General features: G+C 39.0%; 2 protein-coding genes across 2 annotated transcripts in view; both read left to right on the top strand.

Moving 5' to 3' along the window:
* The window catches only part of kif5ab (kinesin family member 5A, b), a 64,474-nt gene extending 57,916 nt beyond the window's left edge, over positions 1-6,558 (top strand). Inside the window, exons 25-29 of the mRNA XM_072684766.1 lie at positions 93-267; positions 383-459; positions 2,221-2,248; positions 2,378-2,505; positions 3,547-6,558. Coding sequence (XP_072540867.1) covers positions 93-267; positions 383-459; positions 2,221-2,248; positions 2,378-2,492 — 395 coding nt within the window. The 3' untranslated portion in view covers positions 2,493-2,505; positions 3,547-6,558. The remainder of the gene's footprint in view (positions 1-92; positions 268-382; positions 460-2,220; positions 2,249-2,377; positions 2,506-3,546) is intronic.
* Positions 6,559-7,887: 1,329 nt separating this feature from the next.
* Positions 7,888-23,399, top strand: soat2 (sterol O-acyltransferase 2). Its single transcript, XM_072684768.1, has 16 exons — positions 7,888-7,923; positions 11,618-11,760; positions 12,650-12,708; positions 12,864-13,015; positions 13,300-13,350; positions 13,939-14,046; positions 14,148-14,430; positions 16,502-16,577; positions 17,255-17,339; positions 17,459-17,504; positions 18,232-18,361; positions 19,426-19,523; positions 19,670-19,768; positions 20,903-21,038; positions 21,144-21,289; positions 23,141-23,399. Exons 2-16 carry the CDS (start codon positions 11,661-11,663, stop codon positions 23,189-23,191), a joined length of 1,620 nt encoding a protein of 539 aa, XP_072540869.1. The 5' UTR covers positions 7,888-7,923; positions 11,618-11,660; the 3' UTR covers positions 23,192-23,399.
* Positions 23,400-24,473: the final 1,074 nt, after the last annotated feature.

Genomic DNA, 24,473 nt, shown 5'->3' on the forward strand with positions numbered 1-24,473 from the left:
TGGAAGAAACAAGGAATGAACTAAATAAAGAATTGGTATTTGTGGAGTGGTGCACTTTGCTTTATGCTTTATGCTTTGTTTTCTGTCCTCAGCCAAACCAGTTCGGCCAGGGCATTACCCTGTCTGCACTCCAGTCAATCACATGTTTATGCGCAGCAGTGATCCATCAATCACATTTAGCAATGCCATGTTCCAGAGTGCTGTTCAACCACTAATTCCACCCACTGCATCAACCCACATGAAGACTGGCTTAAGTCAAACTGACAAGTGAGTTATTTACCCTATTATTCTCCCTAATTAATATTTTCTGTGCATCTATATACATTAATTTGTGTTGTGTGTGTGTATTTATATTGCCTAGCAACATTTTTACATTTTGCAGAACTCCAGAGGACAGACACAGGACAGCAAATGCCACAGAGTCTCTGGACTCCACTCACAAGCTCAACATAGCCAATGGTAAAGTACCTCTCACACTTCCCCAGCTCCTTGTGAATTTAGGTTGTATTTCTCCGCAAGTGCTATAAGTCACTGCTCCCTGGCTCAAATTAAAGCAGCAAGCCACAAGGGGCTGTGCATTACAGTGATGTTATCATGGCTGAGGGAATTTAAGCCAGCTTCATAAAACTTGGCAGTAATGGCGCTACACCACACAAAATGTGCAGCATGGTATTTAAGTCGTTTTCATAAAGTCACTGTGGCTGTTCTCAGCGCGCCAGTATCGTTTTATCACCACAGTATTAATGACGCATGATTTTTTTTAAATCATGACAGAGCAGCAGGATCTTTTATCTGACTGGGTGAGCCTTGTTCAAAGTCTTTCTGTATTAATGAGCTCTGAAATTCCTCTCAAGAAACTGAAGTGCATCTCAGTGGCAGTTGTGATGTCTTTTAATATACACTATATGTTCAAATGTCTGTGGACACCCCTGCTAATAAATGCATTCAGCTAGTTTAACTTGCACACGCAGCTTGTCCTGTAAAGAAGTACTGCCAATAAATTAGGACTCTCTGGAGCAGATAAACATGTACGTATTGGCACTGTGCCTAATGTCAGGCATGGGCTTGAGCAGTGTTTCTCAACCCTGGTTCTCTGAGCCCTGATTCCCACTGCCCGGCACATTTTAATGCCTTTCCTGCTATTAATCAGCTGAGTAGTTGGATTGGGTGTGTAGGAAGCAGGGACAACACAAAAAATGCAGGGCAGGGTGCCTCCAGGACCAGGGTTGAGAAGGGTATAAAGGGTATAAAGCCCCCCTGGCATTGTGCTTCATCCACTACTTTTGAGATGAGTTGGGGATGAGGTATACTGTGATGGCCTCCAGTAGTCTCAAAAACAGATTTCCAAATCTAATTGGATGGCAAGAACAGAAGTGAACATTTACAACGTTTTCTGAATAAACTGTATTTTTATCACCAGTCTGTTAAAACAGGTGGGTTTCTTGAAATTAAAGGGGGGGCTTTATTTTTATTTTACTGTTTTGATTTAACTGCAGTGCCCAAATAGACAAAGCTGAAACTGAATTTGACTAAAATAAGTAACTTAAAGTAAATTAAAGTCTAAGTGAAAAGAGAGAAACAGATTATTTGTGTTAATCACATGTTCTGGATATATTACCATTGTTTACCATTATTTACCATCCATGAACTGAATATGATAATGGTTAGTTTTAGGTTCTGCTATAAATTAAATTAGAAGCTCTTTTTAAAGAATTACATTTACTTTACATACATACTTATGTTTTTACTTCAGTAAAAAATAGAAATCACACTTTAACTATAGTACTGTTAAACTGGAGTATTTGTACTTTTGCATAAGTCTGGAACTTTTACTTCTACCACCTCTGAAATCGTTTATTTTTCTTTTTATTTAAAAGTCTTCCACCAAGCAATGGAGGCTATTAACAGTAGGCCAAGGCTGCCAAGCAACATAACTTTTATACATTTTTACTGTTGTGTTTAAGAGATGTTCAAAGGAGACTCTGTCAGTGAGTCTGGTTTTGGAACCAGAATAATCCATTTTAAAAGTCGGGATTTGTGACCGAATTAAAATCTGGAATGGTTGGGTGTCCTTAAGGGCTGATTTGGGAATTACATAATAACAGAAGATCCCAATGAACAGACTGCAGTTATTTATTGATCGTTTAATGTATATAACCAAAGGCTACCCATAAACTTTCAGGAAATATCAGATTTGATATGCTGGTGTTTTATTTACAGGTAATGCCACAGACATCAATGACAACAGGTAAGCTCTGAATCATGTGAGTAATTCACTGTAGTCCTGTACTACCTTGGACAATTTGTTTTTGCTGCTGAGCTGTTCTGTGTGGTACCCATTAATACTTGTTTGTGCCCTCTATTTCCACTACTCCAGTGTGCCTCTCAGGGACTGCGCTGTCTGCAGCAGTGATGGGCACTGCAGTGGCCCGTCTGACCAACTAAAACAACAGCAACAACACATCATTCAGCAGGAGCCTGCAGCCAGCTAATTACGTAGTGCAGGTAATCACATGGTGCGCTTAATACGCACAAAAGGAAAATACAGCTTCAATACGGTCAAGTCAAAAATTTGGGCACACATGCTTATAATATATATCATACTGTTTTTACAGTTGTACCGAAAGTGTTGGAACACCCTCCATTTTTTCAGGTTTCCACCGTCAGTGTGGCACGGTCCACGCAAGCCTGCTTTGCATGTTTTGTCATCGTAGCGTTGACTTTCTTACTGCCACTCCACCTGTCAGATCTGCAGCCTGGTCCAGTGATAATATGTCCTACCAGGTGTAGTCATGTGTCACTGCCATAACACAGTTCCTACACTAATTTTATGTAGATAAAGGGGTTGTAAATGATAAATTGTTGCCTAATACCCGTTGGATCTTTTTTTCCAACAAGCTACATCATTTAGATAAAAGTTTTTAGTTCATTTTACTCGAAATTCTAGTTCTTTTTCTTGAGTAGCGTTCTTTATGAGTTTTGAAACAGGCTTAATGAAATTCCCACATTTCAGATACATTTCCCACATTTCTTGTTTCTAACTCAATTCACTATTAAATTGAATGTATATTGTCGCTGCCCAATGAAAACCATGTATTTGTATGAAAATGTTTTTAACTCTGAATGAAGGTCAGAGCAAGGGAAAAAAGACAAGGGATAAAAAGGTAGATACATGTTTTTTCAGCTGATCAGCTGTGTGGTTATGATTTTATAATTCTTCTAGAACTACTTTCAAGCCTGTTGACGGGGCTTTTTCTGAACATTTGTCAGCCTCTAAATGACAACCTAGTTGAGGACACCCAAGCATCATAGTACATTGTTTACACAGTACAGTACTTGGGTCCTGATTGTGGCTCATGGGCCCTAGGTGACTACTTGTACCACTAATAGAAACACCAACATTGCTTGTAAACATGCTATTAAAATCATGTGTGCCCAAACTGACTGGTATGATAAACCCCTAATTGACAGGAGATGATCATTAAAAGTCTCGTAATCTTGAGGGTATTAAAGGAATAACTGCTTGTCTCTCTTGTCTCTGTGTAGATGGCACATTGTGAATCCTGTTGTGTATATGTGCATGCTGCCTGCGAGAAATCCTCAATGAAGCCCCTCTGCCTACTGCCCATTAACCCATCTCCCATCACGGTTTGAGATTTCATGTAGTGTGATATTCATTGAGAGGTATTCACTGTGGTTATTTGCTGAGTGACAGATTAGAATGGGATTTTACCCTCTATTACCTTGTTATGTTATTGAAATGAGTTGAGCTGGAGTTTCAGCTCTACAAATGACTGGGAGGTGCACCAAAAGGACACCCAGCAGGCGGCACCAGAAGTACAGCCCAGAAGAGTCATTTTCTAATATTTATTTATTGCACAACAAAACCAGTGCAACCAACAAATCCTCACAATTTTTCTTTTGTTTGTTTTCTACAGAAAACAGGAGTAGCCTGTTGAGTATCATGGAGCTCATTGGCTGAGTAAAGTGGTTAAGACTGACTGATGTCAGTAATGTAAAAAAGGCAGTGTTGCTAAAGCTCTTTTACTAGAGCAGTATAGCGTTTAAACATTTGGTAAAGCTGAACAAAAGATTATTTGCAAATTGATAACTGGGTAAAAAACAAAAGGGGTTTGCAAAGGTTTAGTTTATTTAAAATTTCAATATTTTATTGTTTTAGTATCATTTTCATCATAAAATGAGTCAACTCTTAAATATAATGATAATAAATAAACACTCCTAACAATGTTAAATCTTCTGGTTTTCTAATAATAAATCCCTGGGTCACTTTATTAGAGGATGCACTTTTACGTCAGACTGTGCACGGTTTCACCTTTCAATTTTAGTCCTTTAGTTAGGATTTCCAAAACAACCACAAAGCTAAAGAAAGTCTACACATTTCTGAGATGCAAAAGAGCATGGAAGTCCTAAGTCCTGCATTAATTTTGGACTTGTGTTCTAACTTCTGATCAGGCTAGAAGAAGTAACCTTTTTGCTCTGTAACTGTTAAAAGTATAAAATCCTTGAAGAACTTTTGGAGGCTTTCCAATTTAAAACTGGAGGAACCTTTTAAGATGCTTTGATGAAGGTTTTTAGAAGAAAATGGTTTCTTGAAGGTTCCTCCATAGCTGCAAACTGAAGAACGTCCAAAAGTTTCACAAGGATCTTAAACCTTAACAGTGCAGTCTTGGAATTAGAAGCCTGCTCTTCACCTACACAAAAAAATCTGGATCTAAAATACAGAGAGCACAAAGCGCCACCTGCAGAATGATCTGGGTCAGTGACTCATTGTTTTAAAGAAATAGATGTTTCTAAAATGAGTAGAAAACTATTCTCCATATGAAAGTACTTATTAGAGAAGTATCACAGGTCATGGTAGAACACTTGGAAAATTTGTGTAAATGGGGCACGAATACGTTGTCCTGCTGAAAAGCAACAGTCCGAGATTATAAGGGGGGAAAATGTGTAGCAACTATTTTTATACGTAGACTTAAATGAATACGTCAAATGATTTTTATGTACATATATATATATATTTAGTGCGTGTAAATTTATATGAATGATTTATCTTATTTATTGTGTCATTACTCTCGTAGAACATTCATATGATAGTGTTCCTAAAGTATGATGATTCTTAGATGGCTGAATAATTTAAGAGGAGTTCTGTATGTTTGTAATATTAAAATGAAAAGGCGCATGAGTGAGTAATGAATGTATAACGAGAAGAAAAGTCAGAAACATATGAAAAAACATCAACATGGCCATAATAAAACCTTTCTCTATTCTTTAATGTACGTTATTGTAGAAATATTAATTTCCAGATATTTTTGGAGCATTTCTATTGGCCCACACAATGTAAAAAGAAGAATATTAAATGAAATAAGTAAAATCTAAATTAAAACTAGAAACATAACAGGTGACACTAGCATGGATCAGGCTTTAGAGAGATAAACACCTGGGAGGCTCAGTTTGTCTGTAGCCTTGACCAGAATCTCTGCACAGAGATTAGACACATCTAGACAGTTATGATGAGAGAATAATAAGTAGGCCACAGTGCCTTACAGTCATGTGCAAAGATTTGGACACCCCCTGTTAAATGCTTTGTTGACACACCTAACTTAGCTATATATTTTTCCTGTGAAGTTTAGAGCACACTTACTATTTATTTGCTGAATTTTATATCATGGAAAAAATACAACATATGTAGCATATACAATATTCCATGATCCTTCTATATTTTACACACATAATTAAGCAAATAAACCATAATTGTGCATTAAAATGAGCAGAAGTTTGTTCTCCATAGATAATTTGTGAAATGTCCACTTAGAAAATCAGAAAGACATTTTAGTTTTATAATTTGGTTCCATATTCATTCTAAGTATTGCACATGAATGTAGTTAAGCTCCAGAAATCCAAGCTGTACATCTTGAAACACAGCATGCAAATGAACCTGAGCGCATTTATGATGAAAATAGAGTGCAAAAGGCTCAGAGGCACTTTTATGTGCAAAGCAAATAAACAAGCATTTATTTTGCTTGGTCTGTTTGGGTATTGGGTATAATGATGTAACTTGGCTTGCAGTCTGCTAAAGACATTTCACAAACTTCAGTGAAGGCTATGTACTGACCTCTGTTCTGTGCCCACAAACTTTAACCCATCGGCAAAAGTTGAGATCAGACGATTCGACTGTTTTATGAACTACATGCTTGTTTTCTTGACAGAGATTGACCTTATTGTGGGTTTTTAGGGTTTTCAATAGAATCTCAGTAACTGTAGTCCAGGACTAGGCTCTGCATGCTGATAACTGACCCTACATGTATTTTGCTAATATGATGCTAATACGCAGTAGTCACGCAACATGGGCAAATGTGATGTAGTGAAGACATACGAGCAGATGCATAACATTTACACATGTGAGCCAGTGGTTGTACAGTTGTTGTGGGGTTTTTTTGCTGTTGTTTTGTGACTAAGTGTAGTGCATGCTGCACAACATGCCTCTGTAGCAGACAAAGAAGTGCTATTCAGGTCAATGTGTCAATAAAAGAACCCTGTCTATGTGCTGTGCCTGTTTCTTCCCTTTCAAAAATGATCTGTGTGACTGGGCATGCATTTAATCAGAAGGTTAAGGTTAATCTTCTTTTGCTATTGAAGTAATCGCTCTCTACACTCCGGTTCGGTACCCTGACTGGACAGGACGGGACTGAAGTGCCCTTGGGCAAGGCACCTAACTGCTCCCAGCTAGCCTACTGTATTCACTGGACCGGATGCATTAAATGTGGAGGACAGATTCCAATGTGTGCAGCACAAATGCAGATTAGCGAGGAGAGGTCATGCTGGCCATGCTAGTCAACCAGCATGGTGATGCTGGTTAAGCTGGTCAACCAGTGTGGTTAAGCTTAGTCATGCTGGTTGTCTACCATGGTCAGGTTGGTCATGATTGTAGATCAGCTAAAGTATCAAACTCAGATCAAAGCATACCTTATGCTGGTCAACTAGCTTAAGCAGGTTGAGCTAGCCAGGCTGTGTTTTTTTCAGTAGGGGTCTTATACATTTAAAACTAATAAGTACTGACAAGAAATCTTAAAAATAAAAGCCATAAATGGTCTTTTAGAGTTAACCTCATAGAAGTTTTCTTTGAGTAACTTAATTTTTTCTGAAAGAATATTTTGTAGAATATTTTAAATGAATCAATTGCTCACCAAGATCCAGTTGTGGTACATCTAGTGCATAGGTAAGGAATGGAAGGACAGAGAGATAACAATAGAAAAATGTAGTTGGGTCATAAAGGGCAGTAACTAAAGGGAGATAACGAGCAATTAAAGTTACCATAAGTTTACAGTCAATGGCACTAAAGTCCAATGCATCAACAGCAGAGAGAGTCTGGCCTAAAACCAAACAAATATAATCCAACTTGATCTCGTTCTGTGCTCTCTTTAAAGCTTACTGCAGATAAGGCTCCTGCACAGAGTTCACATTCACATGCAGCACCTGTTCCCTTCAGCGCAGATGCAGATAGCGATAGATAATGCAATCAAGCCCTGATATCATCAGCAATCTAAACCTTAGTGTTACTGTTTAGAGAACGAAGGACTGAACAACAGAGAATGAGAGAAGAGGCCTTTCTTTCTGACCTAAAAAATGAAGTTCAGAAGCAACAAAGATCACCGAAGGGGAGTTTTGTGGTCAAGCAGATCAATAAGAGAGCACATATAACACCTGAGCCTGGAGAAGACACGGCAGCTGGAGTTTGGCTGGGATACTGGACAGCAGAGAAAGCAGGGCAAAGTTGAGTGGAGGCAACAAAGGGACAGAGTTCTTAAACACACAAGTACATCTGGGAGACTCCAGGCGGGACGCACTCCTGGCCCTCAGAGGGAAGGATGTGGAGGATCTGAGCTGCAGAAGAAGTTCACGAGAAAGGTGAGCTAAAAGAGGACGAGGTTTACCTTCATGCAGGTCTGTGAATCATGCAGTTGTATTAAGTATTAAGGGCTTGAAGTATAATCTTGAAGTTGGATTGCCATTCTTCTGAGTAGCTGTATGAGTAGCAGTGGTTTGTTTGTTTCATTAACCGTAGGTAAAGTATATAGCAGTGTAGAATCAGGAAACGTAGGCGGATTCTGTTGTAATACTAAAGTTATTAAAGGTAAAATTGAGTCAAATTGTTCTAATAATATATAACAAATATAATTTTGTAAAAGTTCCTCAAACCTGAACTGAAATGACTACAGATGTTTAATACATTAGTGCAAATGCACAAGCCTACATGTATGTAAAATATATATTCACTTAAAATGGATTACCTCTGGATTGGAGCATTCTGTTCTGAGAGAGAAAGAAAGGGTATTTCATCAGGTCAAAAGGTTTACAGCTACACAATAAACAAAGGTTTATTTATGACTGACTAAACAGTGATGTCCAACATGTTGCCCAAAAATAATAAGCTCTGACCAAGACTGTTTAAGTCATCTTTTAATTAGAATGCATTATTACATATTGTATTATTATGTATTATATATTTCATATTATACAATAGTATATAGAATAGAAGTATATAGAATTCAACTTTCAATTTTTAGGTTTATTTGTCATTTGCACAACATGTCAGAACATTTATGCATTGAAATGCTTGTGGTGAGGCTCAGGTTGATACTCTACATGAGGACAAAACTATATACATACTAAACATATTAAAATAAAGTTATAAAAATTATATTAAATAATACAAAATATACACAAATATACAAAGACAGGAGGGATCTCTAGAAATTCTCTGATATGTACATTTATGAGACAGGTATAGTCTGAGAGGGAGTGAAGCTAACTATAAATATGTATGTTTATGTCTATTCCTGTTCTTCTTATAGACATCTATTGATGTTTATAAGAAAAAGAAGAAGGAATAAACAAATACAGACAAACAATATTGTCAAAATGCCAATTAATGCTAATGAAACTTGATACATAAACTAAACAAAGAGCTTAACTGCTTAACTTTAATAATAAACATACAGTAAAACCAAATAGAAAAGATTACATATTTATTCATATTTACATAAAGCTGTTAATGTAGTTAGAAATCCATAAAGACATATTTTGTGATTAAAGTGCAGATGTCCAGATTTACTTCAAGAGCTTTAATAAAAATATTGCATGTTTTGGAACACTTTCATAATTACTGCCATTTTCACTGTGTCTCTGTTAAACAATTACTTGATAAGCAGTTAGTGTGGTCAGGATGTTGGATGGTCAATAGGTGAAACGTAAAGTAGCTGAATGAATACAGAAAAAGCTGCCAATGGAACTGGGCCACTGATGATTACTGAGCAGACTGATAGACACAGCAGGCTAAATTCTGAAGTGTGTAGAGCAGTGTGCTCTTCGCTCAGGTGTGCTCAAATGCTACCAAACCGATAGGACAGCATTTTATTGTACAGATGATAAAGGCAATGACCCATAAACATAAATGAAGGTCAGGGTCAAGGTTTTTTTGGGTTGAAGTTAATGTTAGAATTAGGGTCAGCATGAGGGTTAGGATTAGGTTTTGGGTGATATTAATGTTAGAATTAGGGCCAGCATGAGGGTTAGGATTAGGTTTTGGGTGAGGTTAATGTTAGAATTAGGGTCAGCATGAGGGTTAGGATTAGGTTTTGGGTTGGGGTTAAGGTTAATGTTAGAATTAGGGTCAGCATGAGGGTTAGAATTAGGTTTTGGGTTGGGGTTAAGGTTAATGTTAGGATTAGGGCCAGGTTGAGGGTTAGAATTAGGTTTTGGGTTGGGATTAAGGTTGATGTTAGGATTAGGGCCAGGTTGAGGGTTAGGATTAGGTTTTGGGTTGGGGTTAAGGTTAATGTTAGGATTAGGGCCAGGTTGAGGGTTAGGATTAGGTTTTGGGTTGGGGTTGAGGTTGAGGTTAATGTTAAGATCAGGGCGAGGGAGACAGTTAGGATTAGGTTTTGGGTTGGGGTTAAGGTTATTGTTAGAATTAGGGTCAGCATGAGGGTTAGGATTAGGTTTTGGGTTGGGGTTAAGGTTAATGTTAGGATTAGGAGGAGGGTAAGGGTGTTAAAGGTTAAATTTAGGGTTAGGGTTAGGGTTAGGATGAGGGTTAATGTTAGGATTAGGGCCAGGATGAGGGTTAGGATTCGATTTTAGGGTGAGGTTAATGTTAGGATTAGGGGGAGGGTGAGAGTGAGGGTTAGGATTAAGTTTTGGGGTGAGGTTAATGTTAGGATTAGGGGGAGGGGGAGAGTGAGGGTTATGATTAGGTCTTGGGGTGAGGATAGGATTGGGGTTAGACTGAGGGTTATGATTAGGTTTTGGATTGAAGTCAAGGTTAGGATTAGGAACAGGGTTAGGGTTAGGATTAGGTTTAGGATTAAAGTCAAGGTAAGGATTAGGGTTAGGTTTTGGGTAAGGCTGGGTTAGGTTCTGCTTAATAGAAGTACCATATTAAGTCTAATTGATGAACCAGATCAATAGTACAGATCAATCTACTGAATGTCAGTAATGCATCAACGGATCATCTTCATTACATTTACCTCAGTGTATGAAGATGCTTCTGGCACTGCACTGATATGCTGTTGATGTGTTACTGATGCCCTGTTGATAGTTTATTAATCATCTATAAAAGATAGAAAGTTACCACAACATTTGTCATGTATGTTTTTGCACTAAAATGTCATCAAGTACAAAAACTGAAGAAAATATCATTCAAATCTGAGGTGAATTCCCTTCTAACATTAGACACTCTTAAATGTATTAAACTCAGTTAATATGAGTGTTCTCATATTGCACTTTTATAGACTTATTTATTGTATATAACAAATGGTTTAACAAATGGTCCCTAACCTGTAAATCCTCAAGAAAAGCACAGCCTTAAGTGATGCTGTGTTCTATTGCTCTCCAAATCAGTTCTTGCTGAAGTAAAAGATGGCAGACTATTCAAGTTACGTCATTAGAAATCACAGCTGCAATAATTTAACAAAACTCTGCCAGTGGTCTCTGGCTCTGCCAGTCTACAAAATGATACATTAGATAATATCAGCTGTTCTAATATTAAATAATAAATAAAAAGACACATACAGACACATACAGCTCAAACCTAAGAATAACCATCATGCTCAATTTAAAGCAAATACAAGCTCATTAGTCAATTGGTTTGTCTTGAAAGACAAAAGTATGAATTTAAAATGAGTCATAAGATATTTCTTCTCGTTCAGTATGAGTCAGCCATGCACACAAAGACACCAGCATCACAGACTCAGGGATGGACAGAGGTTACTCTCAGTCAAAGACCCCTTTTACCTGTCTGTAAAGTCTTGTACACTCATCTATATGTTATCTGGAATGAAGAGGCAAACTAATCATTGTTTACATTGTGTGGTAACACAACTCAGTGAATGGGGGTGATACCCAGGACAAACACCACAGGTAACTGGAGGTCAGTAGGACTTTAAAAGAGTCTACAAAGTGTAGATGTTGATGCATTTGGCTGCAGGTACTGTTCTCCTAGTTCTATTATGTTCTACACTTCTCTCAATGTACTGTATAATACCAATGAACATTCATCTGTCATCTCTCTCCAACGTCTTCTTCGTTTTACCTCATCAAGAATTCATATACAATAGCTGGAACATCCTGAAGCTGTAACAGCCATGGCAACCAACAGCACAACCAGCAATTTGGTGCATCGGAAGAGTGGCAAGACGTCTCACGCTAGCCCTTCTCCCAAAGAGAATGGCTCTGTCAGACAAGGTGGGTGTGAATCTGTACATCCTGTCTGGATGAATGTGGTGTGTTTTAGTGTGTATGACTTTGTGTACTGGCAGTTCTTCTGATCAAGTGGTAGTTTTTTTTTATATCTCCTTGAGATAAAATGACGTTCTTATGACCCTAAAGTTCTGTAACCACTACACATAAACATTAACGCATTAGAAGGTTAGGGTCCTGGAAAATGTTAGTTCAGTCAACAGTAGCTGGACCTGTGGACTTGTGGGAACTGTAATGTAAACCAATTATGCTTAAATATGCCAATGCATGTCTGTTTGTGTGTCAGAAACTGTACTTAGGTGAAAGTATAAGTACTGATCTTCCAGTAAAAGTATATAAATATAAAGGCTTAAATATACTTTTAAACATTTAAACACTCACATATATAAAACTAACATGTTATATTAACATTATTTTATATTATTTTTTAACAATATGTAATTATTTAATATTACAGATTTTTTATTAAATCACATTTTTGGAGGTTTGATGCAGAAAGACACAAAGAGTAATTTGAAATACTAATGGGCATCTTTTTACCCTGATATGAACTTAGTCTGGATTTTCTTTTAAAATAAATGTAATCAAATAAGCAGCAACTTCACTGATTGGCAGGGGAGAAAATTAATTTCTGGTTTTTGAGATTTGGAGAAAATTAGAAATTTCAGGAGTATATATATATATATATATATATATATATATATATATATATATATATATATATATTAGAAATTTGAGTTTAACTAGTTGAGTATGAAGTATTCAGTTTCAGTTGTATTTGAGTAAAGTACAAATCTTCCTACATAATATGTAAGTATAGTCACACTGTACAATTACTTGAGGATTTTAAGTATGTTAATCTGCAACCTTCCAGAATCCAATAGCACAGAGTTTCATTCCGAAGACATGGTACAATGGGCAAGACATGTTGAGGTAAGCAAGACCTTCTCTTCTAGGCTTGAGTTTTGGATGATTTAGATCTGTTAGTTGTTAAATAATCTTCATAAACCTACCAGGTCACCATACACTGCTTTAAAAGCAATCAATGTGCTGCCAAACCTGACATGATTTCACTGTTCCCTGAACAGAGAATAAAATCAGAGGTCATTGAGCAAGTGAAGGCCCAGATGAGTGTAGTCTTGGACAAAGCACTGACAGACTCCCTGAGGTCCCTCTCCCAAAGCACACAGTCGAACGCAAACGGGAATACACACTCACACACTGATGAGAAAGCAAGGAGGTGAGAGCGCTCAGGCTGGAATGGTGATGGAATCTCGTCCACAATAGAAAAAAAAAACAAAAAACATTTCCACATTTTTGTAAAACCAATGGGGTAAAAACACAGGTGCTACACATTGTTCAATGGAAAGCGATGCCAGAGAAGATCCACATTTGGTTGCAGAATGAACCATGCTTTTAAAAGAGACATTTGAGTGTGAATAACCTTTTAAAAGCTAAAGGAACCTTAACATGATGAAAATGTTCTTTGCTAAAACATGCATAAAAAATATAATATAATTTCAGGCACAGAATGGAGGATGGGAAGGTGTTTGTGGCCAGACGATCAATACTCGAGTAAGTCTGAATAGAAAACAAAATTATGTCCAAATATTTCTGGACACCCCTTCTGAAGAATACTTTTAGCTACTTTAGCTAAGTTGCACCCATTGCTGACACAAATGTTAAATGCCCTCACACAGCTTGTCTAGTCCCTGTAGAGAAGTACTGCCAATAGAATCAGACTTAGTGGAGCAGATCAACATGAACCTATTGGCATCATGTCTATTACCAGGTGTGAGCTAGAGGGGTGTAAAGCACTGAGCGATGGAGCAGTGGTGTAAGGTGGGGGAGTTGGGAATGAGGTGGGGTGGTGATCATCCAACATCCTGACCTCACTAACACTCTTGTCACTGAATGCAATCAAATCCTTACAGCAATGCTCCTCCAAAATCTAGTAGAAGGCCTTGCCTGGACAGTAGACACAGTTACTCCAGCAAAAGAGGGACAAACTCTTTTGTAAAACCTTGGATTTCAGAAAAAACAATAAATGAATGGGTGTCCCAATACTTTTGTCCATATAGTGTATGAAGCACTGTTTATTTGTAACGAAATAATTATTCAGACACGCTTGTGGTTCTCTCTCTCCCCCTTTTCTCGCTCTAGTGAGCTGTTTGAGATCAATCACGTCAGGACTATCTATCACATGTTCATCGCTGCTCTTTTCCTCTTCATCATAAGCACACTGGTGGTGGACTACATTGACCAGGGAAGGTGTGCATTATTCCTATTCTAAACAATTGGGATTTTTCAGAAATGCTGGCAGCTATACTACTAGTGTGTTCATCGAACCGCTTGTTGTGTCCTAATTTCAGGCTCGTTCTAGATTTCGACTTGTTCTTCTATGCCTTTGGACAGCTGGGAACTGTCATATGGGCATGGTTCATCATGTTCAGCTACACCTTCCTGGGGCCGTACCATGTTCTGAACCAGTGGGCTGACTTGTACCACCACAGCAGCTGGAAGACGTCAGTATCAGTGGCCACAGCTGGGATCCTGTTGGTGGCTCAGATGGGCGTGTTGGGGTATTTCCCAGTGTTTGTGGTTGTGCACTACCAGCTGCCCCCAGCATCACGCCTTATCATCATCCTAGAACAGGTACTTTATTTCAGTAGCCCCCTATAAATGATCTGTTCAAACTAATCTGGGGAAACCCTTTCTGTTGAGCAGCATTAGGCCTAAGGTTTGGAATTGAACCAGGCTTAAGATCAGAATTGCATTTAGTCTTGAGGTTGAGGTTTGAATGTTGAAGGTTTAGGATTAGGGGAAATTAGGGTGTTTTTAATGCGTATAAGTGATGTCTTAGTAGTTAGAGCTCCGGGCTATTGCGGACAGGGTTGTGGGTTCGATACCAGGGCTTGTCAAGCTGCTCACTGCTGGGCCTTTGAGCAAGGCCCTTCATCCTCTTTGCTCCCCGGGTGTCGCAGCAATGGCTGCTCACAGTCACTGTGTGTGTAAAAAAAAACATTTTTAAAAACTGTAAAAACTGTTTTTAAAAATGTTAAGTAATTTTGTAATGTTAGTAACTAATGTTACTAACTAATGTTAGTAACTTCTTATAGTAAGTGAAAAGAAGTTATTGATTATTGTTTTGTTAACTATGGTCTAAGTCATTGTGCAATGCAAACTACAAGTTTACTTTGGCTAGTGTAATCCTCCTAAATCTAGTCTAAATACCTGCTATTTCTCATTTTCAGATTATTATAGAAATATTATAAGATTAATAAACTCATTATTAGCTTATGTTCAATTTGTTTTGAGTGACTATATCTACTAAAGGGTCTTATTCCTTTTGGAACATAATTTTGCCTCATTTACAAAAAATCATTTGGCGATACCGATTGTCAAGAGACTGAAACTGAAAACTGAAACAAGCAAAACGCCAGTCATTGGAATAAGACGCTTTTAGAACATAAAATGTTCTATCTATCTATCTATCTATCTATCTATCTATCTATCTAATGTTTTTAGAAAAATCTAAAAAGGAGAAATAACAGATATTTAAACTAGATTTAAGAGGCTTTCACTTGCTATGCTATATTTTCTGCAGTGTAAACACTGTCTAAAGCAAATGTTGTTGAAAAGCTGTTGTTTAAAACCTTGCTGACTTTTGCTCATCCTGGCTGGCTCACTGTTTGGTCAGGAACTACAAATCATATCAATGATCAACAAGCAACAATCACTCACCTGCTTGCATCATGCCCAGGAACCACTCTGTGCCAGCATCCTTCATTTACTGTTGGTCCAAAGTCCACTCTCGTCACCCACCCTGACACAAAAGTGCAACATTACTCACTGTTCTTTACACAGATAACGCCGGCGCCTATAGCCACCTATTACAGTACTGCCACATGAGTAAAGCAGCTTTCATCAGACATGGAGATAACAGCAAGGGAGGGGCCAAAGGTCAGCAGGGTACTATTAAAGACAATCCCAAGTACCCTTTAGATTAAGCTGCCTCCATATGTGGGTTCATTAGCTTAAATGTAGCTTGTGGTGATGTTCCAGTTTTTGAGTGATACAGAGAAATTGGATATGAAACAAAGTGAAACTGGTTGTTTTCTCTCTTGGGAACAGAATGTGAAAGTACATTGAGACGAACTAACTCACAAACCACGAAGATGAAACTTAGCAGCCAGATGAAATTTTTATATTAAAAACTTTTCTGGAACTGGGAGAAACTGACTGGAAAAAAGGAGTCACATATTTAATATAGTGTGAAAATACTGGAGAGAAGGCTTATTACAGACTAAGGTGATTTACTCAGTAACTACAGGGACGTGGTGGGGATATTATTTGGTAATAGAAGTTTGTAATCACACTTTCAGCCCACCGGCGGAACATAGGCTTTTTAAGGAGATCTGCTATATATTATAAATATGACAATGTCAAAAGTAAAGAAGCTTGGGTGATTCCAAGTAGTAGCCTATAGTTTATTTTTTAAGCCAAATCTAGCCGATAGTTAGTGTGCCAAAATGTTCTGCTGAATCAAGAAATGCAGGCATAGAGAGTATTTATGTGTCATATTTGCTGATTTCTATGTGGTTTAATCCCACATAAAACTATTGTTTTTGTCCAAAATGAAAGCAATAGATAGTAAGGTTATAGGCTATACAGACATTTGTCATGCTAAAACAATTGCTAAAAACCCGGTCTTGCAATTCCACAGATCCGACTCCTAATGAAGAGCTACTCCTTTATCCGGGAAACAGCTGTGGTGGTCCTCAGAGCCAAACCTGTGAAAGGTAATTTCACCAAGCTTACTCATTTGACCTATACACATGCTCATACTGACCGAGCCAAATGACAACTGAAAAATCTGCTGTGGAAATGTAGGCCAAGCATGCTAAGACATACACTACATGGACAAAAGTATTTGGACACCTGCTAATTCATTGTTTGTTCCAAAAAATCTGGCTTTTGTTGGAGTAACTGTTTCTACTGTACAGGGATTTCTACTAGATTTTGGAGGGAGCAATGCTGTAAAGATTTGTTTGCATTTAGCTACATGAATGTTAGTGAGGTCAGGATGTTGGATGATCACCCTCTCACCGCCTCCCCAACTTCTCCCAAAAGTATTGGGTGGAGCACCATCATTTGAGAGACACAACACATTTTCACTGCTCCACAGCGTAATGCTCCCCTTAAGCCCACGCCTGGCATTAGGCATAGTGCCAATAGGTTCAAATTTATCTATTGGCAGTACTTCTCTACAGAGGCTAGACAAGCCATTAGTGTGCATTTGCACATCTGTAAAAGCAATGGGTGCAACTTAGTAGCTTAGTAGCTAAATGCATTCGGTAGAAGGAGTGTCCACAAACAGATATATGTATAGGACACATAGTGTACGTGTGTTTGGACCCTGAATGCTATTTTTGGGTGTGTGTATATATATATAAATGTGTGTGTCTGTGTGTTCCAGGTGAAGCTTGCAGATTTCCTACTCTTTCCAGCTACCTGTACTTCCTGTTTTGCCCAACTCTTATCTACAGAGAGACATACCCACGGTAAAAACCCTTCACTCTTAACATCACCAGCCCACTCCTCTCCTCTTAGATCACTGCCATCATGTAATGAGGAGCTAATCTGCTGAGCAATTTAGTGTTCTTGCTCTCTTTATTAACAGAAACCCATACATAAGATGGAACTATGTGTGGAGGAACTTTGCAAAGGTAAGTCTGATTGATTTATCTCGCTCCTGCTAAACTCCCTAACTTTGCCAACAGTAGCCTCCTTCTACAGTCCCCCTAGTGGCCACTTTGCTGGCAGAATGGAAATCAACACAGAAAGGTGTCATTAAAATAATCCTTTAAAATAGTTGTCCATGTATTTGTATTTACAGCATTTGGATGATGCTCTTATCCAGAGTGATTTACATAGTTTAGCTGTCTTCGCTTTCTGACATAATGTGTGCTTTACTTTGTGTCCAATGTTCATGATGAATGGACCAATAGAAATACTTTAAAATGACTTGGAATTGAATCTTTTTACATAGACATCCATTAAAAGTTAAGAAGGGTTTCTCCTTCTCCTGTGAAGCTGCTATTATAAAGATACAAGGTTTTTGCAAGACAGCAATGAATAAATCATGTTGCACAGGCAGGCAAATGTAGTGTTAGGAGGCTTGCCCAAGGACTATTATCAGTGTAGTGTGGTGTGTTTGCCTGGATGGAGAAAGGAACCCTAGTCTGCCACTGGCAAGGCAGTGTTGTTACCCACACCCTACAATCAATCACGCGATACCATGTAACTCTGTTATCATATTAACTGGGACAAAGTTAGCAGTCTTTGTGCAAAATGTTGTCATTGCATTGAGCAGCTAAGGAGCGTAGTGAAAAGGCAGGGGTGAGAATTGTGAAAACCTTGTTCTGACCTTTTTGACCCTTCTCTATGTTGTAGATATTGGCCAGTCTGTTTTACCTTTACTTCATCTTGGTGCGTCTGTGTATTCCTGTGTTAATGAACAAGAGCAATCGGCCATTCAGCACACGGACTCTGGTTCTGGCCATCTTCCATTCAACCTTACCAGGTACCTTCCACAATGGAGGCTAATACATTCAGTTGTCATATTACTGGGATTTCCAACTTATAATAGCTACAATACTTACAATACATAACAATTACTGACCACATCAAAAGCAACTGTTTGAAATAGCAGAGAAACAGAGCTCCAAAAGTGACCAAATTCAGAGAGCAGGCCCACTGGCCCTTTAGCATGAACTGTTTTTATATTGCTTATAATGAGAGCAAAATATATTCCTAAAATAAATCATAAAAAAGAGACATTTACATTTAAAGTATTTAGCAGGGTCAACCCGAGCCATACTTGAAGCTCAAAGGGCATGGAGGCGCTGGTCCATTCTTGGCCAGAGTCAGGGTTTTGAATCTGATGGAGGAAGCCAGTGAAGAGAACGCAGCAGCTTAGTTACATGTGTAGTTATAGACAGTATTGATCTGTGGGAAATGAGATCCGGAATCATTTCAAATGTTCTGAATTATTGATAGATTCAATTTGTGAGTATGTTTGACAAGATTGTAACACATAGACATGTACTCTCATGCTTCCATTTATACATAATTCTTTCTGTCTCCCTCACCCGCACAGCCTCACATTCTTCGTAAAAAACTGAGCCTGAAAATATTCACCAGTCAGAAATATTAATAATAATTATACTGCCATGTTGTATTTTAGTCTTTTGTAGGCCCTTTTCACTTATCACAGTGCTCAACACCAAAAGATACTATGGCAAAGATACTTGATCAGAGAAATGTCTGTTTTGATTCAACTGCATTTTTAAAAATCAATAACACTCAATACCAATTCTCCAAATAGCAATATTGAAAAAGTACTTGAGCTATCAATACCTTGTGCAACTGTACAGAAGTGAGGATAGACAGATAGACAGATGAAATAGGGAGTGGGAGTGTTTATGTACTCGTCCAGATTAAATAGCACTGTTTAGACTGATTGCACAAGGCACTGAGCAGAAGGTGTATGTTTGCGGAGGGGCTTGGTTAAACGCCAGTTCAAAGTCCTGTAACAGCTTCCTTTCAACAGCTGTGTGGTGGTGTGTGTTTGTGGCCCTCTGTCAGGTATGCTAATGCTGTTGCTGGGCTTCTTTGCCTTCCTGCACTGCTGGCTCAATGCCTTTGCCGAGATGCTGCGCTTCGCTGACCGGATGTTTTACAAAGTGAGCGCCTCACTCCCTCACACAATCTCTCCCTTCTTTTCTTTTCTCTCATTCTAACTTCATTTATTCTCAGTGGGTTAAAGCATATCAGTCCATTTCAGCCCATAAAGCTAATCATCTATATATTATCCATTCCCTTTGATCAGGATTGGTGGAATTCCACCTCTTTTGCCAACTACTACCGCACCTGGAACATTGTGGTGCACGACTGGCTTTATTATTACGCCTACCGGGATTTCCTCTGGGTAAGATGCTGAATTCCACCCATGTTAAAATCTATTGTCAGTAAGTTTACCAAAGAACACATAGACAGAGACCAGGACTTTGGACAGAGGAATCTTGAGTCTACCCCTGAATTTATTTTAGTTTTTGACCGCAAGGTTTTCCTCCTTGTTCACCTCCTATGAAAGCCAAACTTGTTCAGTCCCTTTTTGATGGTAGATGCTATAATTTGCTATAAAACGTATTATCCAGTCTGACTCTTCTCCCTGACCAATCCTTTACATTTACATTTACGACATTTAGCAGACGCTCTTATCCAAAGTGACTTACAAAAGTGCTTCGCTATTTACTAAAGAATAACCTCTAGTTTGAGTAGACTAAAACTTCTAAGATACCTCTAAGCTTAAACACTACCAAACACATGTCAATAAGGAGACCATAATACTCTACTATTCGCCCAAGTACTCTCAGAAGCGGTGGGTCTTCAGTCTGCGTTTGAAGACAGCGAGTTACTCGACACCCAGGGGAAGTTTGTTCCACCACTTCGGTGCCAGGACAGAAAAAAGCCTAGGTGCTTGTCCTTTATAAAACTCAGCTCACAGCTCCTTTACAACTACTGATGTGAAATAACTGGTTTATAGTGGATGAATGTGCAGTGTGTGATTTGGGTTTCTATAGCGTGTGTAGGTTAGCTTTAGCGTTAGCCTCCATTCAGTTCTGAATGAGTTCTTCAGTGCTGGTTTAAAAACAGAGAAATGTGAGCGGTTCTCCCGCTGGTAAAACAGAGCGCTTCATTGAGAGTTTTCTAAAGGTTGTTTAAAAATGGCTCTCACAGTTGCGAACACAGTGGTTAAAATAGACTCGGAACTGGATTGGGATTAAAATAGCTGATACCCCATCAAATACCCCATCATTAAAATATGCCTGGACAGCCCCCAACCCCAATGAGGACATCAGGTTTAGCAATATTACTTCTGTCTCTCAGTATTGTTCAAACTAATGTCCATATAGTTAAACATGTTAAACATGCAAAGGCCTTCATGGGGTGTCCATGGCTTTTTTTTTTAACATGACTGTATGATCTGGCTCAGATGGGTTTGTGTAGGATCCCCAGGACTGTTACTCCCCCACTCAACATTCTCTCCTCTCCTCTTCAGCTATCGGGCCATCGTCTCCGTTCAGTCGCCACAATTTCTGTGTTTGCAATTTCGGCTTTTGTTCATGAGTATGCTTTCACCATGGGCTTCGGCTTCTTCTACCCTGTGATGTTCTTTCTGTTCGCGATTATTGGAGGTAAGAGACCCCTTCTTGAAAGGGCAGCTTTGTTAATAATGTGAGTGAGTCCTGCTCTCATTAAATTTCAAAGAAGGAAACATGGTGTCATTTTTACTCCGTCAGGGGTGTTCAACTTCACTCTGAACGACAAGCGCAAGGGTCCTGCCTGGAACATCATCATGTGGACATGTCTGTTCATCGGCCAAGGTGTGCAGGTGTGCCTGTACTGCCTAGAGTGGTACGCCCAGGTGCACTGTCCTCGTACAGGGGTAAGAGTCTCGACCTCTTCGTTCATGCGGGTGTTTCCACTGAGGCTATGTTGACATTGCAAGCCTTATTAATCAATGAACATTTTTTGATGGTTCCTGATGGTTCACATTTATAAATGTAAAAATGAGCTGTATCTGTTTCTGGGAACACTGCCTATGCACGGACTGATGCGTTTATGTATATTGCCTCTGTCAGCTGTTCCTCTCCTCCATTGTTGTTTTGCCACAATGCCGGTGCTGGCTGATGACAACAGCACTAAGTGCATAAGTACAGGCAAATAGACGCGTGAAACCTCATCCAACATTGAATTCATGCCGCACGCCGGATACATATACAATGTTGAAGCACATATGAAAGTGACTCAAATCTGATTTTAAAAGATTGGATGTCCAACCCTGAAAACGTCAGATCTGTGTCACATATGTAATAACACAGACACTTCAAGCTACGCAAACTGGGTTTAAAAAATGTGTCACGGTGCATCTGATAATGCAACACAATCATGAGCTGCAGTCTGAGCGATGCCACAAGGGACACTATAGCAACAGTCAGGTGGCCTTGTACCGCAGGAGTGCTTTTATCCCAGTCTACTGTCATGGCGGACCAGTTTTGATTGATTTGTCCTCTATCGCCCCCCTGAGTGCTGAGTGTTTAACCACCACAGTAACATAAGAACACAGGTTCAGTTTGTACAGCAGGGCCGTGTGTTTGCAGGGCATTCTTGCATTTGTATACTTGCGTTGAGCATGTTTCTGGCCTAAGACCAAAAATCTGATTTTTACAAAGTGTGTTTTTAAAATGCATTAATACACTGTGGGCACACCTATATATATATATATATATATACACCTATATATATATAATTTGAATCTAAGCAAATATAAGATATAATAATTATTTGATATATTACTAATTAGGTATTACCAAAGGTTTTTGAAATACTTTCTCCATTGAGGTGATAGATTCAACTTTATTGTCTTTACTCAGTAAAAGTACAAGGCAACAAAATGCAGTTAGCATCTACCAGAAGTTCAAAGTAGCACTGTGAAAACAACAGAGTGCGAGAGTACAATGTGCATAAATATGAATACTAGGAATATGAACATTTTACAGAAATATGCACAGTGTTTCCAAGTATACAACGTACAATTCACTGTGTTTTAATAAATGATGGAAAGACGTTGGTTGTGGCAAGGATGCTCCCATATATTCTCCCAAAACTTTGAAGGTCACACAGTGTGGCACAGAACAGGATGAGTCCCTGATGATGCTGAAGCTGTGTACCAATAATGCGCTTAGCATTCTCCACCACTTTTGCTGGAACTTTCTGTCAGCCACAGTGGAGCTGCTGTATAACCCTGTCGCACAGTTGGCTAGGATGCTCACAGTGGTGCAGCGGTATGAAGGTGTCGTCACACAGTGTATTAATACATTTACCGTCATTCTGAAATAATAAAACACCTAAAATCTTTGAGAAGGTGTGCCCAACCTTTTGTTAGTGTAGATCAGCTCATGGTAGATTACTCAACCAGGGTATAATGTATAATGTTCTGCTGAGGATTTAGTCATGCTTTAACTCTTTAAGACCAGCTAAGCTCCAGCTGTGAGCTGTATGACTGAAGTGACAGATGGTGTTAGAAGTACTTAAAGCTCTGATGGAGTTCAAAGGCCCAGGAGCCAGAGAGTACAGAAAGCTATAAATAGACATGAGCGCTCCTGTAGGAGAAGTTAAACTTAGAGCCATGTTGGCCACTTGGTGGAGCTGCTGGAGCAGAGTTCCTTTGGAAATATATGAAGAAGCATCTGTTCTGATGTTCTGATCCCTATATGTATGTTTTCTCTACATGCAGACTGGATTCTGGGAGTTGGTGACGCCAAGATCCTGGACATGTAATTTATGAGTGAAGACATTAAGCGCCACAGTGTTGAGGTTTTGAGAGTGCTGTCTGTGATCTATATACCTCGATTGATATAGAGGTGTTCCTCTCATTTAAAAATCATGTGTCTGTGCTGTTCACCACACTGGACACACCACATAAACATGAGGACCAAATCAAGACTGAATAACAGGCCCAGTGAGTCATCAGGATCACTATGGGCAACAGCGAGATGAGCTGGAGTTTATTTATAAGACTGAAAAGCAGCGTTACGTGTTGAACTGTTTGCGTAATCAATGCTTAGAGCTTTTTTATGATATTCTCTTATATATAGTATCTTCTTTTTTCAGAATTGTTTATGATGTTGTTTATTGTTTATGTGTATCTGTAATTAAAATAATAATTTCACTTCTGAGAAATCTGTTATTTTTAGATTGTTGTGAATACAGTTGGATCCAAAAGTCTTAAAATGCCTCTATTGTGCCTTTTTTTCTTTTCTAATGTAATATGGTTTTATTTATTATAACTGATATTATCGGGGGCTCCCAGTGGCTCCGTGGTCTAATGCACTGCCTCTATGGCCCAGGGGTTGTGAGGTTAAATTCAGAGCCATGCCATTTTGCCATCAGACGAGAGAGTCAGAGAGAGAGAGTCAGAGAGAGAGTACAATTAGCCGTGTTCTCCCCTGGTGAGAAGATGGCGCTCTCTCTCCTTATCAATCCTAAAGTGATGTTGGTCGGCTTAGGTGTTTACTAGCTGGTGCGGTGGAGCTGGAGACCCAGCGCTTTCCTCAGAGCACGTTGGCTGCCCAGTGATGCCACATCGGTGGCAGTTTGAAAAGAGGCAGTGGATGGCTTCACATGTATTGGAAGAGATGTGCCTTACTCCTTACCCTCCTAGTGTTGGGAGCATTGCTTGTGCTAGGGGAGCCGCAAACGGGTGGGTTAATTGGCAGTACCAAATTGGGAGAAAAAAAAGCTAACACCATAACCATTTAACTATTTGAACTCGTATTTAACTCAAGTATTTAGTGGTGCCCCCTCCCCCGCCCACCCTTTTCCCTTACTGACAGTGTCCATTGCCCAAACATGACCTTAATATAAACAAAGGTGATGGGCAATGGGCAGTGTAGGCCACACACTCTGCACAGCCTCATGGGTCACTCTGGCAAGGGTACGGGGTTGTCAAATGTAACCTATAATCTACTCTCATCTGTAAGGGAGGTCAACATTTAAAAAAAGATTCTTTTGCTAATTTAAAGGGAAAATCTCACTTGAGCTGCATGGACTCAATGAAGATTCTGATG

Source organism: Salminus brasiliensis, chromosome 7 (assembly GCF_030463535.1).
Source record: "Salminus brasiliensis chromosome 7, fSalBra1.hap2, whole genome shotgun sequence".
NCBI lineage: Eukaryota > Metazoa > Chordata > Actinopteri > Characiformes > Bryconidae > Salminus > Salminus brasiliensis.